This window comes from Entelurus aequoreus, linkage group LG18, assembly GCF_033978785.1.
Source record: "Entelurus aequoreus isolate RoL-2023_Sb linkage group LG18, RoL_Eaeq_v1.1, whole genome shotgun sequence".
In the NCBI taxonomy this organism is placed as follows: Eukaryota; Metazoa; Chordata; class Actinopteri; order Syngnathiformes; family Syngnathidae; genus Entelurus; species Entelurus aequoreus.
This window is the reverse complement of record NC_084748.1, coordinates 36145096-36162442: the sequence shown is the minus strand read 5'-3', so window position 1 is coordinate 36162442 and position 17347 is coordinate 36145096. Positions and strand designations below refer to the sequence as shown.

General features: G+C 40.0%; 1 protein-coding gene across 1 annotated transcript in view; it reads left to right on the top strand.

Moving 5' to 3' along the window:
* The window catches only part of fbxo41 (F-box protein 41), a 117751-nt gene that overhangs the window by 54596 nt on the left and 45808 nt on the right, over nucleotides 1-17347 (top strand). The window contains exon 5 of the mRNA XM_062027094.1: nucleotides 11967-12174. Within this exon, the coding sequence (XP_061883078.1) occupies nucleotides 11967-12174 (208 nt within the window). The remainder of the gene's footprint in view (nucleotides 1-11966; nucleotides 12175-17347) is intronic.

Genomic DNA, 17347 nt, shown 5'->3' with positions numbered 1-17347 from the left:
ATAAACACATTACAATTTATTCTGTATGATTTCGCAATGCAACTCTGTGAGTGACAAGTGACAACAAGAGTGGCCCCAATGAATAAAACAATCTTTGTCAACACAGTTCAATTATCGTCTGTCGAGACACTTTACGGACAGGAATTCCATCAATCACTTTATTGAGCAAAACTGTTTGTAACCACACCAAAAACATGAGTAAAAAAAACATTTATCTACAAAAACTGGTAATTTTCTGCCATACAAACCAGGCTTAAACCAACTTTGTCATCCGTCATATCAACAGAAGCCGCTCGCTCTGTCTCACCTGCACCAACACACACACTCATGGCACTTAGCCAGTGTTGCGTTTATGGCCACACAAAAAGTCGGACAACCCCAACGCCACACAACGTGTAAATGCCAGGTTGTAACACTCTGACTCCTCAATCAGATGTGTGCTTATTTTACTGCCATTTATTAAGAATGTTAACCTAAGGATATTATTCATGAAATATTGTCACTAGATTTCATAAATGCTAATAAAAAGATGTATTTTACAGACAGAAAGTTACAGGAACTAAATGTAAACTCTGAAAGGGGTAACATTTCTTTTAAAGGCAGGACCCGCAGCCAGCCAGACATACAATACTAGCACATAGGTCAGGGGTGTCCAAACTTTTTCCACTGAGGGCCGCACACGAAAAAATGAAAGTATGCGGGGGCCATTTTGATATTTTTTATTTTCAAACCATAACAAAATATATAGATGTATTTATTTATTTTTTACCTTTAGGGCTCCTGGGGCCCATAAAGGGTCTCAGTCATTAAAATGTTAAAAACAAGTCAAATTATATATTTTTAATTTTTATTTAACGCTTACAATAAATCTGTATATCAACTTCAGGTTGATATAAAGTAAAAAATTTTTAAAAAAAAGCCTTATGCCTTTTCTGCCAAAGACAACTTTGTTTTTTTTTATAGTAAAACTGAAATATGCAGTATTTGGACAATTGTGAAGTAATTGGAGCCCTGAAAAGATCAATAATGCAGGACACCATTGATTTTATTTTCATTATTATATTTGATTAATCACGGTGAAAAGATAAATACAATCCCACTAAATATCTTTGGGATCCAAAAGGTCCCCCACTCATAAAGTGATATATTTTTATTATTATTTGTTTTACTTTCAAGACTTAAGTTACGAGATCAACTTCAGATATGTCTGTCGATTTTACGTTTGAACTATTATTTTTGTTTGTTTTATGCTCTTTTGTCAAAGAAAACTGTGATGTTTTTATATGGCAACCACACAATATATGCAATATTTTTTCCACATAAAACATTTTAATGTGAAATATTTGAAGTAATTGGAGCCTTGAATAAGTCAATAATTCATTATAACGTAGATTTTTTGCCTTTGTTTTTTCTTTGAGCAATGGCAAAAAAAAAAGAAAATAAAGATAGACAGCCTGCATGGCAGCTTTGTGTCAACATTGCAACTTTTTCTAGTTAAATTTCACCTCAATACACTTTTTTAATGTTTTTTTTATTTTTGCAATAGCATTTCCAGAATGTGTGGCGGGCCGGTAAACAATTAGCTGCAGGCCGCAAATGGCCCCTGGGCGGCACTTTGGACACCCCTGACATAGGTCATGAAAAACGTGTTTTTTTGTTATTGTCATTGTAAGGGGGCAAAATCACTTATATCAGAAAATTATTTTAATAAAACATTTAAATTGTTATGATGTCAGGTTTGGGACAGGTGTGACGCTGGTGTGGCCACAGTGTGCACGTGTCTGATGTTGCTCACATGTGCTCCACTGAATGCTCAGGGAGTTTGTGCGTTTGCTCACACAGATGAAAAATTAGAGGGAACATTGCTCACGACCTATCGATCTCAGGGCGGACACTCTAACCACAAGGCCACTGACAAGAGTGAGACTTTAGTGGCATGATGCCTTGGAAAAAAAATTGTTCTTGGCCTATTTTAACGTTTATTCATACCTGAAGACTGACATCCTCACCTCCAGCAGCACACACACACATATATATATATATATATATATATATATATATATATATATATATATATATATATATATATATATATATATATATATATATATATATATATATATATATATATATATATATATATATATATATATATATATATATATATATATATATACATACACTATCGTTCAAAAGTTTGGGGTCACATTGAAATGTCCTTATTTTTGAAGGAAAAGCACTGTACTTTTCAATGAAGATAACTTTAAACTAGTCTTAACTTTAAAGAAAAACACTCTATACATTGCTAATGTGGTAAATGACTATTCTAGCTGCAAATGTCTGGTTTTTGGTGCAATATCTACATAGGTGTATAGAGGCCCATTTCCTATCACTCCAGTGTTCTAATGGTACAATGTGTTTGCTCATTGGCTCAGAAGGCTAATTGATGATTAGAAAACCCTTGTGCAATCATGTTCACACATCTGAAAACAGTTTAGCTCGTTACAGAAGCTACAAAACTGACCTTCCTTTGAGCAGATTGAGTTTCTGGAGCATCACATTTGTGGGGTCAATTAAACGCTCAAAATGGCCAGAAAAAGAGAACTTTCATCTGAAACTCGACAGTCTATTCTTGTTCTTAGAAATGAAGGCTATTCCACAAAATTGTTTGGGTGACCCCAAACTTTTGAACGGTAGTGTATATATGTACAGTATATATTATATCTAAATGTGTGTGTGTGTGTGTGTGTGTGTGTGTGTGTGTGTGTGTGTGTGTGTGTGTGTGTGTGTGTGTGTGTGTGTGTGTGTGTGTGTGTGTGTGTGTGTGTGTGTGTATATATATGTATATGTAAATGTGTATATATGTGTGTGTATATATGTATATGTCTATGTATATGTCCATGTATACATATATGTATATATGTGTTTATGTATATATATATATATGTATATGTGTATATATGTATATATATATGTATATATATATATATATATATATATATATATATATATATATATATATATATATATATATATATATATATATATATATATATATATATATATATATTTATATATATATATATGTATATGTGTATATATGTGTGTATATGTGTCTATATGTATATGTGTCTATATATGTGTGTGTATATATATATATATATATATATATATATATATATATATATATATATATATATATATATATATATGTATATGTGTATATATGTGTGTATATGTGTCTATATGTATATGTGTCTATATATGTGTGTGTATATATATATATATATATATATATATATATATATATATATATATATATATATATATATATATATATATATATATATTTATATTTATATATATATATATATATGTATTCATACATACTGTATATATTCCTCGCGCACTAATTGACTTAAAGAGCGCACTTGCTGCATGTCACGTTATCGATGGTAATATGCATTTTTAGACAATATGATATACCTGAGTGGTTAGGAGACGGTCGAAAATGGACTAGTAAGGACAAATTTAAAAAACTTTTTTTTTTTTTTTAACTTGGGACTTCCCGCGGGCCGGATTTTGGATGCTGGGGGGCCGTATCCGGCCCGCGGGCCGTAGTTTGGGGACCCCTGGTCTTGATGGTTAATGATCGGACACAGTGAAAACTTGTCTTGACTTTGCCAACTATAGATCCTCTTTAACACACCCAATATTATGACTTTGGTGTGTAGTGAAGCGTGAATAGCTATCACTCATCCCTGTATGCTTGGAACAAATGTGCTATATTTGTCGCCATGGAGACAAGGATTAGTGATTTAGAAGTAGTTACAACACTGCAGATAGACCTTAGCCTATGTCTTAAAGCACCTCTTCCTGAGGGCGTTTCAGTGTTATAGCTTCACCTTTATCTTTAGTTCTTAAGTTAAAATGTGTCCGTCCTCCCTTTTCTGTCTACACACATTGTCTGCTTGTAAGTACTCCGTGAATGTGCACTGCCGAACATGCTCGTCTGCATGACACGACGTGACGACGACAACGGGTGGGGGACCGGTACTTTTTAGAGGCGGTATAGTACCGAATACGATTCATTAGTATCGCGGTACTATACTAATTGTTATGTTTAGGAGAGAGTTGACGGCACAGACCACAAGGGGGCGGTATAGCTCTATGTATTTTATTATATATATTCACTCTATATATAATAACAAACAATAATCTAAATTGATTAACACGGGAATTTTTTTGTGACAAAACCCAAGGCGTGTATGGTGTGAGACTAAGTGTATGAATGATTAGCTGTTGAGTATTACCGCAATTGTTGGATGAGGAAGCAGACAAGTTCAAAGGGGCTAAGCAGAAGAAGGTCCATGAGACAGGCAGGTTGTCGGGGAATAGAGCGAGGCGTGCAAAGGGTCTGTGTCCAAGCAGGGGGTCGAGGATTGAGGGAGTAAATTAGCCTGTGGCTAGAAGTCTTATGTACTTTAACATCAGTTACCTATGGGTAGCAATGTTTAATTGTACTGTCCCTGTCAAATAAATACATCAATAAATAAATAAAATAAATAAGTCAATCAGATTTGCTCGAGGAAACAAGTTTATTGTTATGAAAAAATAAATATATAAAAGTGAATGGGGAAATATAAGCGTGATAAATAAATAAATGATAAATGGGTTATACTTGTATAGCGCTTTTCTACCGACAAGGTACTCAAAGCACTTTGACAGTATTTCCACATTTACCCATTCACACACACATTCACACACTGATGGCGGGAGCTGCCATGCAAAGCGCTAACCAGCAGCCATCAGAGGCAAAGGGTGAAGTGTCTTGCCCAAGGACACAACGGACGTGACTAGGAAGGTAGAAGGTGGGAATTGAACCCCAGTAACCAGCAACACTCCGATTGCTGGCACAGCCACTCTACCAACTTCGCCACGCCGTCCCGCCCGTGAGAAATGGTTAAATTGCGTGACTCTCACGTTCAGAGCATAAGGCTTGGCAGCTCTGTTTACATCGTCTATCGCACAACCCTAGTTACAATATGAATCACTATTCAAAATCCGATTAGTTGACTTACCGCTAAGATAGTCGATGACTAGTTGTCTATCAAAATAGACATTAGTTGCAGCCTAAGTATTGACATGATGTGATATTTAATACTTGTCCAGTTCCTTATTGTCTCTGACAACAAGTACTTTGCAATATTCCAATACATGTTGCCTCCAGTATCTTTTGAAGGCTGTAATTATTGTTCAGATGTGTTCATATTATTGGTCATCTGTGACTCATATTGTGGCCATGGTTCGTACAGCACATGGTCCACTATGGCTACAAGCTGCAGCGGGTGTCATATTTTCAGTCCTTTCATCGACATAAAAATCCTTGAGAAGTTTTTTTGATAGAGCGAAGAGCACCACCCTTGACCCTGTAGTAAATAGACATGTTTCTATCTGCCAGCCAGCCTTTTGAAAAGAGCTCAGTGGACGTGGAAGCTTCCGGATGGACACAGCAGATGGGAGTGACAGTTTGGCCAGGAGGAGATGGATTAAACAGTCATTGTCTCAAGCATCCTTTTTCTCCTTTGGCCTCACTTCAGTTGTTCCGTTTCATTGTGCATGATACAGACCCTTTCCAAAAAAATTTGAATATCATGGAAAAGTGCATTTATTTCCATAATTTCATTCAAAACGTTAAACTTCCATAGATTATCGATTCAGGGCCCACAACTTAAACAATGTCAAGTATTTAGTTGTTTATTTGTATTAGGGTTGTATGGTTTACCGGAAAAAGTACAGTACCGCGATACTAATGAATCATATTCGGTACTATACCGCATTTAAAAAGTACCAGTCCGCCACTCATCGTCGTCATGTCGTGTCATGCATCATCCCTCTAGGGCGAGTGGTAGCTATACATGCTTCACTACACACCACAGCACACCAGAGACCTCACATGGGATGTATTAAACATGGTCTACAGTTGACAAAGTCAAGACAAGATTTCGCTATGTCCGATCAGTAACCATTACGACAATCATCTTAACTTTAAACACTACTCACAAGTGAATGCAGGGCATACTTAGTCAACAGACATACATGTCACACTAAAGGTGGCCGTATGAACAACGCCAACACTGTCATAAACATGTGCCATATAGTGAGACCAGACTAAACAACAATGACAAACACATTTTGATAGCATATTTGCACCGCAACACAACAAAACACTACAGAACAAATTCCCAGAATTCCCTGCAGCACCAACTCTTCCGGGACGCTACAATATAAACAAACGCCATTGGTGGATCTACACCTAACATCCACTGTGATGATGCCAAGTACAGGAGTGTATAAAGTCGATACTACTATGATTACATCGATATTTTTTAGCATCACAAAATCTTCTTTAGTTTTTTAAAATGTATATTATGTTTATAAACTCAGGAAATATGTCCCTGGACACATGAGGACTTTGAATATGACCAATGTATGATCCTGTAACTACTTGGTATCGGATTGATACCTACATTTGTGTTATCTTCCAAAACTAATGCAAAGTATCAAACAACAGAAGAATAAGTGATTATTACATTTTAACAGATAGAACATATTAAAACAGAAAGTAAGCAGATATTAACAGTAAATGAACAAGTAGATTAATAATTAATTTTCTACCACTTGTCCTTAATAATGTTGACAAAATAATAGACATAACATGTTACTGCATATGTCAGCAGCTAAATTAGGAGCCTTTGTTATAGGTTGATTGGCAACACTAAATTGGCCCTAGTGTGTGAATGTGAGTGTGAATGTTGTCTGTCTATCTGTGTTGGCCCTGCGATGAGGTGGCGACTTGTCCAGGGTGTACCCCGCCTTCCGCCCGATTGTAGCTGAGATAGGCTCCAGCGCCCCCCGCGACCCCAAAGGGAATAAGTGGTAGAAAATGGATGGATGGATGTTTGTTTACCTACTACTAAAAGACAAGTTGTCTTGTATGTTCACTCTTTTATTTAAGGACAAACTTGCAATAAGAAAATATGTTTAATGTACTCTTAAGATTTTTTGGTAAAATAAAGCCAATAATGACATTTTTTTGTGGTCCCCTTTATTTAGAAAAGTACCGAAATACCTCTACCGGTACCAAAATATTGGTATCGGGACAACACTATTTTGTACATAATTTGGGCCTCCAGCTCACAAAAGCCACAAAAACAGGTTTTCAAAAAATTTGAATACTGTGAAGAAATCAGACCAAATTTTACAGGGCATGAATATTTTCAACTGAGTGTCCAACACTACTCATCTACTAAACTCAAAGCACCTGCACATGTTTTCCTAGGTGTCATCAAGTTGCTTCACTTTGGTTCAGTTGTCTCAGGATCAATATGGGGAAGACTGCAGACTTGACAACTGACCAAAAGACCATCATTGATACCGTCCATAGGAAGTGAGCCAAAAAAGTTCATAGCTAAGGAGGCTGGCTGTTCACAGAGTGCTGTGTCCAAGCATATCAGTGGAAAGTCTAGTGCAGGGGTCGGCAACCTTTACCACTCAAAGAGCCATTTTGACAAGTTTCACAAATTAAAGAAAACAATGGGAGCCACATAACTTTTTCGAAAATTTAAAATGAAATAACACTGCATACAAAGCTTTTTTTGCTTTGTGCTATGTTTTAACCAGGGGTCTCAAACACACGCCCCGGTCCGCACCTTATTATGACAATCTAATGTTAACGCGGCCCGCGAGGTTTATATGAATGGCGATTGACTGCGTCATACTTGCCAACGTTCCCAATTTTTCCGGGAGACGCCTGAAGGTGCAAGGCTTTTAGCACCCTCTACAGTCTGCAAAAATAGCGCACCTGCTCAGTCACACACGTTGAATGCAGCTTCTGTTTGCACACGTCAGTGACAGCAAGGCATACTTGCTCAACAGCCACACAGTTTACACTGACGGTGTCCGTAGAAAAAAACTTTAACACTGTTACGTTACAAATATGCACCACACTAAAAAAGAATGACAAACACATTTCTGGAGAACATCCGCACTGTAACACAACATAAACACAACAAAACAAATACCCAGAATGCCATGCAGGGGGGGGGGGGGGTTGGAGTCAGGGCTGCATGGCATTCTGGGTATTTGTTGTGTTGTGTTTATGTTGTGTTACGGTGCGCAGGTTCTCCAGAAATGTGTTTGTCATTCTTTTTTGGTGTGGGTTCACAGTGTGGCGCATATTTGTAACGTAACAGTGTTAAAGTTGTTTTATACGGCAACCGTCAGTGTAAACTGTGTGGCTGTTGAGCAAGTATGCCTTGCTGTCTCCTACGTGTACGAGTCCAAGCTCAATACAACATGGGACCTGTCTGGCATGCTGTTTGTACAACCTATTGAGGACAATAAATGCAGAGCCATCAGGTTATGCCCTTAATTCAGTTAAGGTGAAAATCTGAAAATATTTTCTTCGAGGGATTTCTAGGAGAGTCACGGAGATCTTAAGTAAGCTGCTGGGAAAATCGGGAGGGTCGGCAAGTATGCAGCTGAGCCGCATCAGAGTGGTCAAAGAGCCGCATGCGGCTCCGGAGCCGCGGGTTGCCGACCCCTGGTCTAGTGGAAGGGCAAAATGTTGCAGAAGAAGATGCTGACCGTGGGCTTCTGCGGATTATCAAACAGAGAAGATTCATGAATCTGGCAGAGATCCAGAAAGAGTGGAATGAGGCGGGAGTCACAGCTTCAAAAACCACCACATTCAGACCATATTTTGATTGGTTTGATGTGATCCTAATTTCTTTTGTAAGTAAATGGTGATTTCTTCACAGTATTGTAATTTTTAGAAATCCTGTTTTCGTAGGTTTTATTGAGCTGGAAGCCCAACTTATGTACAAATAAACTGTCAGGCTTGTCACTGACAATTTGGTTATGTTTTAGTTTTTTCTCAGTTTATATTTTATTTCTTGTCAGTGCTCTTATTTTGGTTCAGTTTCTTGCTTGTCTCCCTGATCGCTGTTTTCCCTCACCTGTCCTGAGGCAGGTGTGTCCTCTGGCACACCTGGTGGCAATTGCCAATCAGGCTACTATTTATACCTGCCTCGCCCTCCAGTCAGCGCTGGAGTCTTGATAGCTGTTTGCAGTTGGCTGTCTCCTAGCTCCTTGTTTCCGGATATCCTGTTTGCTGGTTCCTGTTTGCTGTCTCCAGTTTGCCTGGTTCCTGGTTCGTGTTATTCCTGTGTTTTTTAAACATTAATATCATGTTTTCCTGCATCAAGCCTGCCATCTCTGCATCTTGGGGTTCGTCACCAACACTGCCTGACATAAACAACTAAATACTTGAAATCGTTTATGATGTGGGCCCTGAACCTGTAATCTATGGAAGTTTAACTTTTTGAATGAAATTATAGCAATAAATAGACTTTTCTGTGATATTCAAATATTTTGGAAAGGGTTTGTAAGAGTCATCATGTTCCAATTTTGAATGGTTCACATCATTACTATATTTTTGCATCATGCAGATGGGTTATTGCCACTTAAGCAATTACTGACAGACTGACTCATTCTTTACTTCACTTGTAATTGCACATTAGTTTACATTTGAGGGTGTTTTTACTGAGTTTACTGCACCTTATTATATAACATGAAACATTAATCAATCAGCCTCTTTCATACCGTATATGCTGTATTGTAGATGGGCTGTTCATCTTCATTTCTTTTTTATATCTTTGAGGAAGGGACAAAAATCGATTATCATCATCCTCTCTCTGTGCTGAAGGTCTTTTTGTTAACGCTGTAAACATATTTAAAGACGGTGGAGCTTTAGTGCGTGGGCGTAGTCAAGGTCAGGTTCCTTGTCTGTCAAGAACGCTTCAGGTGTCAAGTAGCAATGTCATTAGGCGTTCATATGACCCTTTGGAAATTTGAAAATGACCATTTAGTACCACTACAGGGCTTCTTTCCAATTCTTTTAATCAACATATTCAGAACTTGAAAAGCCTCCTTATAGTACAAAAGTCCTGAATCCCCCCCCAAAATTGAATCACTTGTTCTTTACTCCTTTTCTGACTTTTCTTAGGAAGTTTTATTTAAAATGTGTGCATATTTTTTTGGAGCCATCTATAGCAGAAGGAAAGAAACGGAGTTAAGCCTCTTGTCAGTCCTCTATCTTTGTCTCTGTGAGTGGAGGCAGGGATGCTACTGACGTTGAATCATTTAACTTAAACGTTGTTGCGTCTGACCAGATGTTCCTCAAAGGGGAATTTAAAACACTGGTCACTCCCAAGTTCTTTTGATGACACATAAGCTGAGTTCAAATTGACCACCAGGACAGAATAGGTATTTTGTAATTATATTTTCAAATATTTGAAGAGACCAGCCTCGAATAACACATACAAAATGCGTAGCCAAAGTTGATCTGAAAAACATCACGGAAGACACTCTGTTCTTCAACATCTCTTAGAAATAAACCAACAAACCACTGCCCTTTCATTTTCTAATGATATAGTCCATGTGCCAGGCCGGCGGGCCCCTTGCCCGCTGAGGGCGCCCTGAGCAGTCATTAACCACAGGTTGCTCTGGGCAACCTCCAGGCCCAGCTGGCTATTCAAGAACTGCTGCTAAGGTCGGTACTGGTGCACGGCACACAACAGCCGGAACCTGCTGCAGTCGATTTGCATGCCACCGGGACCCATCTTCTAATTGGTACCGGCCCAACCGCCGAGCCACTTTGTGTGGCTCCGGCCAGTAAGTTGCCAGCTTGTTCCGGTGGTTGCGATAGCTGACCCGCACCCAGTACCCCACCGGCAGACAACGTGGCCGGACTCTGTGAAGAATCAAATCGGCCCTTCATCTTGGCTGGTGAGCCCCGTACCCAAGCTGTGGCCGCCTGTGGCGCTGGCTACTTCAGTCCTTGCCAGAAACAAACTTGGCTGAAATAATTGGGGACCTTTGTCCGTCGCGATGGCTCTTTGTAAGCCCCAGCGACCAAAGTAATGGTGGGCGTTTTGGTGGAGCTCAACTCAAATACCTCAGGCCACTTGGAGTGCAAGTCATGCACACACAGCAAAAACCGGCCGTGTGCTGGTGCGCCATGAAGGTCGCCACAGAGGAATGGGCTCCCATGGTGCTGCAGGCCATGGAGTTGGTGTGAGGGGCGGAGTGGCAGGTTGACCCGTTTTACTGCCCAGCAGGCGCAGTTACGTGCCAGCCCAACGTCGATGCGGTGCCACCACACAGTATCCCGGCAGCGCTGCTTCGTCTTCACCACTCCCAGCTGTCCCTCATGTGCCATTCAAAGTAGCTTCATCTTGTTCCATGGTGCACTTCTACAAATCAAGTCAGGTCAATTCTTCACATGTACAAGACATACAGTACAAGAAATCGGAATTACTTTTTCAGCACAGTTCCATTCAAGAGCAGACAAACATTACAGGGAGACAGAACAGGACCGCTGATGAGTCAGCCAATTTCCGGCGCCCCTTAAAAAGGTGGGAAACAGGTAAATATTGGGGGGTGAATAAAAAAACATTCAGTCTAAGGCTGGACTCCCGGGGAGGGGGTCCAGACTGAGGCCATAGCCATAGCACACATAAACAAGTTATAAAGAATTCACAAGACTTGCAACACAGGGGAGGGAGTGGGGATGACGGAGGCAGGCTGCTGCTATCTAAGCGCTGCCCAGGCGTCCATCACCCCTAAGGGATTCAAGCTGTGGTGAAGGGGTAGAGGGTTGTGTGCATATGCCCCTTGTCCAGGGTGTAGTGTTGTTTTGTCTATAGGCCTGGAGTCGCACTGCAGGCATTACGAGCAAAGTTAAACTCCCAGGTGTTTTGAAGGAGGCAGGGAGGTCAGAGCGTCCATCACTAAGGTGTCCTCGGGGGATGTTTACAAACGAGACACCTGCGAGGATGACTGATTGTTTCAACACTGGTAAAGTCTCTAACAAATGTGTCAATTGTATCGTTCGCTCTCAGGGAGGTCGCGCAGATCGACCAGTTCCTGCAGGAGACTGCGGCACGAGAAGCCAACGCCAAAGTTCGCCTGCAGCAGTTCATCGAGGAACTGTTGGACCGCGCCGACCGCGCTGAGAAACAGCTCCAGATCATCAGCAGCTGCGGCACCACGCCAAACGGCAGTCTCGGGCGCTGCAGTCTTCAGGGATCAAAGGGCAACGGACACCAGGTGAGGATCCATCCATCCATTTTCTACCGCTTATTCCTTTCAGGGTCGCGGGGGGCGCTGGAGCCTATCTCAGCTACAATCGGGCGGAAGGCGGGGTACACCCTGGACAAGTCGCCAACCAGGGGAGGATATAATTCATAAATAAATAAGAATAGGTACACAATCCAATGAGAACCAACACAGGACCTTTATCATAAAATAAGATGCTTTTGAATTAATACTATTAGAGAGGTACTGTAGCTTTATTATTACGCTTAATTTAATCCCTCTAAAAACTGTTTCTAATATTTGACCCTCCCATGTACGATAGTATTATGGGATTAAGTTCTAATGCGTAATACAACCACAATTGTACCCGACAGTATCAATTAAAACTAAGGTTTATGGCTTCTACCAAGAAGGTTTTTTATTTGGGGCATTTATTTATTGTTTGTGTGAAAAAGCTGCTTTTTTTCTCTTGTTCTTGCAAGAATTTTCCCGGTAAATTTTGTGCAAAATCAACCCATTGATTAGCTCATAAACATGTAATTTCCCCAAAGCACCATATCTTATAACGGCTGGAAATCTAATGATAACAAAACGATATCAGAGTGGATTGAGGCTACACAGTGATAAAGTGGTTCGCACACCTCTAAGCCCAGTGTCATTAGGGCTTTTGGTTATTTTTTTGTAATATTTATGCTATTATTTTTGTGCTTTTATTTTGTTACATTTGTTTCCTGTTTGGACTGAATGCACTACTTTGGTTAGGGAGTGCACCTGCTTAGATTTGGAGTTAGGGCCCTCTTTAGTTCAGCTAGTTGAGGGTTAATTGTTTCTCCTTGGATTCTTGTGTTAAGTCTTTGTTCAGTGTTTCTCACGCATTCATTTATTTGTCATAGCCCGTCATGGATACATGAGGACCGTCACAAATAGATTTGGTGCTACCTGTTGAGAATTTGCTATATTTATGCATGGGCTCTTAAAGGGTAATTTCCAATTCTGTATATATATATTTTTTCATTTTACGGCCGATATGAGTTTTATAATGCTCCAAGATATATACTTGAAGCAATAATGGCTTGTCATTAGCAGGGTGGTTATGTTTAGAGAAGGGAGTATTGACGGCACAGACCACAAGGGGGCATAAAAGCTGTTTTATTATATATATATATATATATATATATATATATATATATATATATATATATATATATATATATATATATATATATATATATATAATGACTATATATATATATATATATATATATATATATATATATATATATATATATATATATATATATATATATATATATATATATATATATGTATATATATATGTATATATATATATATATATGTATATATATATATATATATATATATATATATATATATATATATATATATATATAATAAACAATAATATAAGGAAATGACGTGTGACAAAATCCAAAGGTGTGTATGGTGTGAGACTATGTGTAGGAATTAATGAGTATGTTACTGGGAGTGTTAGGCGAGAGGCGGAAGATCAGGAGGGACAAGGCAGAGCTCGGAGGTCCGTGATACGTGCGGGTGGTCCGGGGGCTAGAGAGAGAGGCGTCAAGGTCCGTGTCCATGCGAGGGGGTCGAGATCTGGGAAGGCAGTCGAGATCCAGGGAGAGTCCAAGGGAGAGAGACACACAGCTCGAATCCAAGGCGACGGAAGAAAACATGTACGGGAACAGATCATTATGTTCTGGCGCCGGATAGCAGGTTGTGCAGGCTTATGAAGGCGGTCTGATCATCAGCTTCAGGTGTGCTGATTGCTGATGGAAAGCAGCTGCTGCTGCCGGCCAGAGTGACGCAAGCAGTATATGAGCGGCTGTGGGCGTGTCCCGAGGTGCGCTCCGGGGGGCTCAATGAAGAATGCGCATGCCAATGCGCCCGGGCCGTGACAGTGGTCCTATCAACATTTTTGACCTCAGAACCATTTCCGATTTTTTTTAGGCTCAGGTCCGATCAAATTTCACGTTCCGATCTGACACTTTGACAAGAGATTAAAACAGTGAAAAAGTACAATTAAGTGAAACGTAAACACAATAACACATTTGTATAAATCTTGTCTTATTAAATTTAGACTTTTCTAGCATTGTTGTAAATCCGAGTATGAAATAATGTGTGGTATTGAATGCTACATTCAGTTTTTTAAACAAATTAAAGTGGCTAGTGCACAATAACTATACAAAAGCAGAACCGCTATTGGCTTCCATTTAAATCAGGGGTGTGAGACGTACGGGCCGAGGGCCAGATTAGGCCTGCAAACAGGTTTTATCCGGCCTGCGGGAAGAGTTTTCTAAGTATAAAAATTAACCTGAAATTTTTTGATTGAAAGAAACAGATGTTCTAAATGTCTCCACTGGATGTCGCAATAGCAATTCTTTGTATCTTTATAGATGAAGCTACTTATGTACAAATTAAACCACATGATGTTAGTGCATCAGTCGAGGAAAATGATCAAATTACATAAATAACATCCTGTAATTTGATTTTGATATAATTTTTTTATCTTGATAGATTGAAAATTAACACCAATGAGTTGACTGATGAACATTACCACATCATTTTTTCAGAAAATATTAACGACAAATAAAGATAGAATACTCTTAACCGCAACATGTAAGTGTAAAAAAAACCAACAACATTATGATTTGAACAATTTCAGAATGTGCTTGTTCTATTTTTAAACAAAGAAAACAATCTGAAGTTATCTTTATTTTTAAGTTATCGTGCCGTGATTTTACCAGTACGGCCCACGTGGGAGTAGATTCTTCTCCATGTGGCCCCCGATCTCAATCAATCAATCAATCAATGTTTATTTATATAGCCCTAAATCACAAGTGTCTCAAAGGGCTGTACAAGCCACAACGACATCCTCGGTACAGAGCCCACATACGGGCAAGGAAAAACTCACCCCAGTGGGACGTCGGTGAATGACTATGAGAAACCTTGGAGAGGACCGCATATGTGGGTAACCCCCCCCCCTCTAGGGGAGACCGAAAGCAACGGATGTCGAGTGGGTCTGACATAACATTGTGAAAGTCCAGTCCACAGTGGATCCAACACTCTAAAATGAGTTTGACACCCCTGATTTAAATAATTTGGGTTTTGCCCTAAAAGCCTTCCTGCATCTAGAGACTTACTCCCTTAGTTTGTAAACAATAACAAAAACCACTAAAAGAACAATTTTACAATAATAGATAAAAATACAAATATCAACCTAATCACTTTGGTATCGCTTATATACTGATACTAAGTCATACTTGCCAACCTTGAGACCTCCGATTTCGGGAGATGGGGGACTAGCGGGGGTGTATATTGTAGAGTCCCGGAAGAGTTAGTGCTGCAAGGGATTCTGGGTATTTGTTCTGTTGTGTTTATGTTGTGTTACAGTGCGGATGTTCTCCCGAAATGTGTTTGTCATTCTTGTTTGATGTGGGTTCACAGTGTGGCGCATATTTGTATGTTTATACGGCCACCCTCAGTGTCACCTGTATGGCTGTTGATCAAGTATGCCTTGCATTCACATATTATGTGACTGGGCCGGCACGCTGTTTGTATTGATGAAAAGCGGACGTGACGACAGGTTGTAGAGGACGCTAAAGGCAGTGCTTTCACGCCCCCAATATTGTTGTCCGGGTGGAAATCGGGAGAAATTTGGGAGAATGGTTGCCCCGGGAGATTTTCGGGAGGGGCACTGAAATTCGTGAGTCTCCCGGGAAAATCGGGAGGGTTGGCAAGTATGTACTAAGTATCGATAGTATCAACATCTAAGTCAATCACTCCTACTTTACATTGAAGCTTCAGTGGTTATCTCCCTGTGCCGTCCTTGATGTGTTCCTGTAGTCTTCCAGTGATAACAATATTTGGAAGAAACATAGTTTATTTTCCGCCATGGTGGTGAGGATTAGTATCTGAGAAGCGGTTTTGCACTGTGGATTGACGACGCTTTTGCCGCAGCTTGCTCTCAAATTGGAGCCGGTGTTCTGGCAAGACATGCACCCTTCTGGAATTTGTGCAAATCCTGCACGTGTGCAACCAGAAATATGGGTATGTAATTGTGTACCTCTCTGAGCGTGCATCCCTTTTTGGAGGAATCGTTCACGTGAGTACAATCACGATCAACGATCAGTTATAAGAGGCAAATACCGGCCCCGGATCTGATCCCATGATCGGGATCGGGACATCTCTGTGTCGTGTGATTGGTCCCCAAGACCTGCTCAGTGGCCTTGTTGTTAGAGTGTCCAGATGAGAATGGAAGGTTGTGAGTTCAAACCCCGGCCGGGTCTTACCAAAGACTATAAAAATGGGACCCATTGCCTGCCTGCTTGGCACTCAGCATCAAGGGCTGGAATTGGGGGTTAAATCACCAAAATAATTCCTGAGCGCGGCCACCGCTGCTGCTCACTGCTCCCCTCACCTCCCAGTGGATGAACATGGGGATGGGTCAAATGTAGAGGATAATTTCACCACACCTAGTGTGTGTGACTATCGTTGGAACTTTAACTTTACTAGCCCAAAGCCGGCTGGGATAGGCTCCAGTTCACCAGTGATCCTGAATAGGATAAACAGTGTTAAAAAATATATATATTTTTGCATGCATCAGAAGCACAAATCCAGATCGGATCCAGGTTGCATATTGTTGCGTTTGACCAGATGTTCCTCCACGTGGGATGTAAAGCGCTGATCAGTCCCAAGTTCCTTAGACAACATATAAACTGACTTAAAGGTACCACCCAGCACAGAATAGTTATTTTGTAATTTTATTGTCAAATATTTGAGAATAGAGACCAGCCTCGAACAACACATACGAATGCGCAGCCCAAGTTGATCTGGCATTCCAAAGGAAAAAGCAACTCTTTTCACACAAAGAAAGCCCCCCCCCCCCCCCCCCCCCTCTCAACACTGATAAGAAGAGAGACTTGGGGGTTGTGTTCACATTCCTGATGGTTTACGACCCTGTCTAAACAGGCAATCTGAAGACAAAGAGAAACTAGTATACAGAGTAAAATTAAGGAAAAATATGAGCTGATTCAAACATGATTATGAATAAAGAAATAGCTCTTAAACATATGCATTATCCACAATATATATAGATGTACAATGTAAATTCAAAATTACATGCCAAAATGTACATGCTGGACCTCTC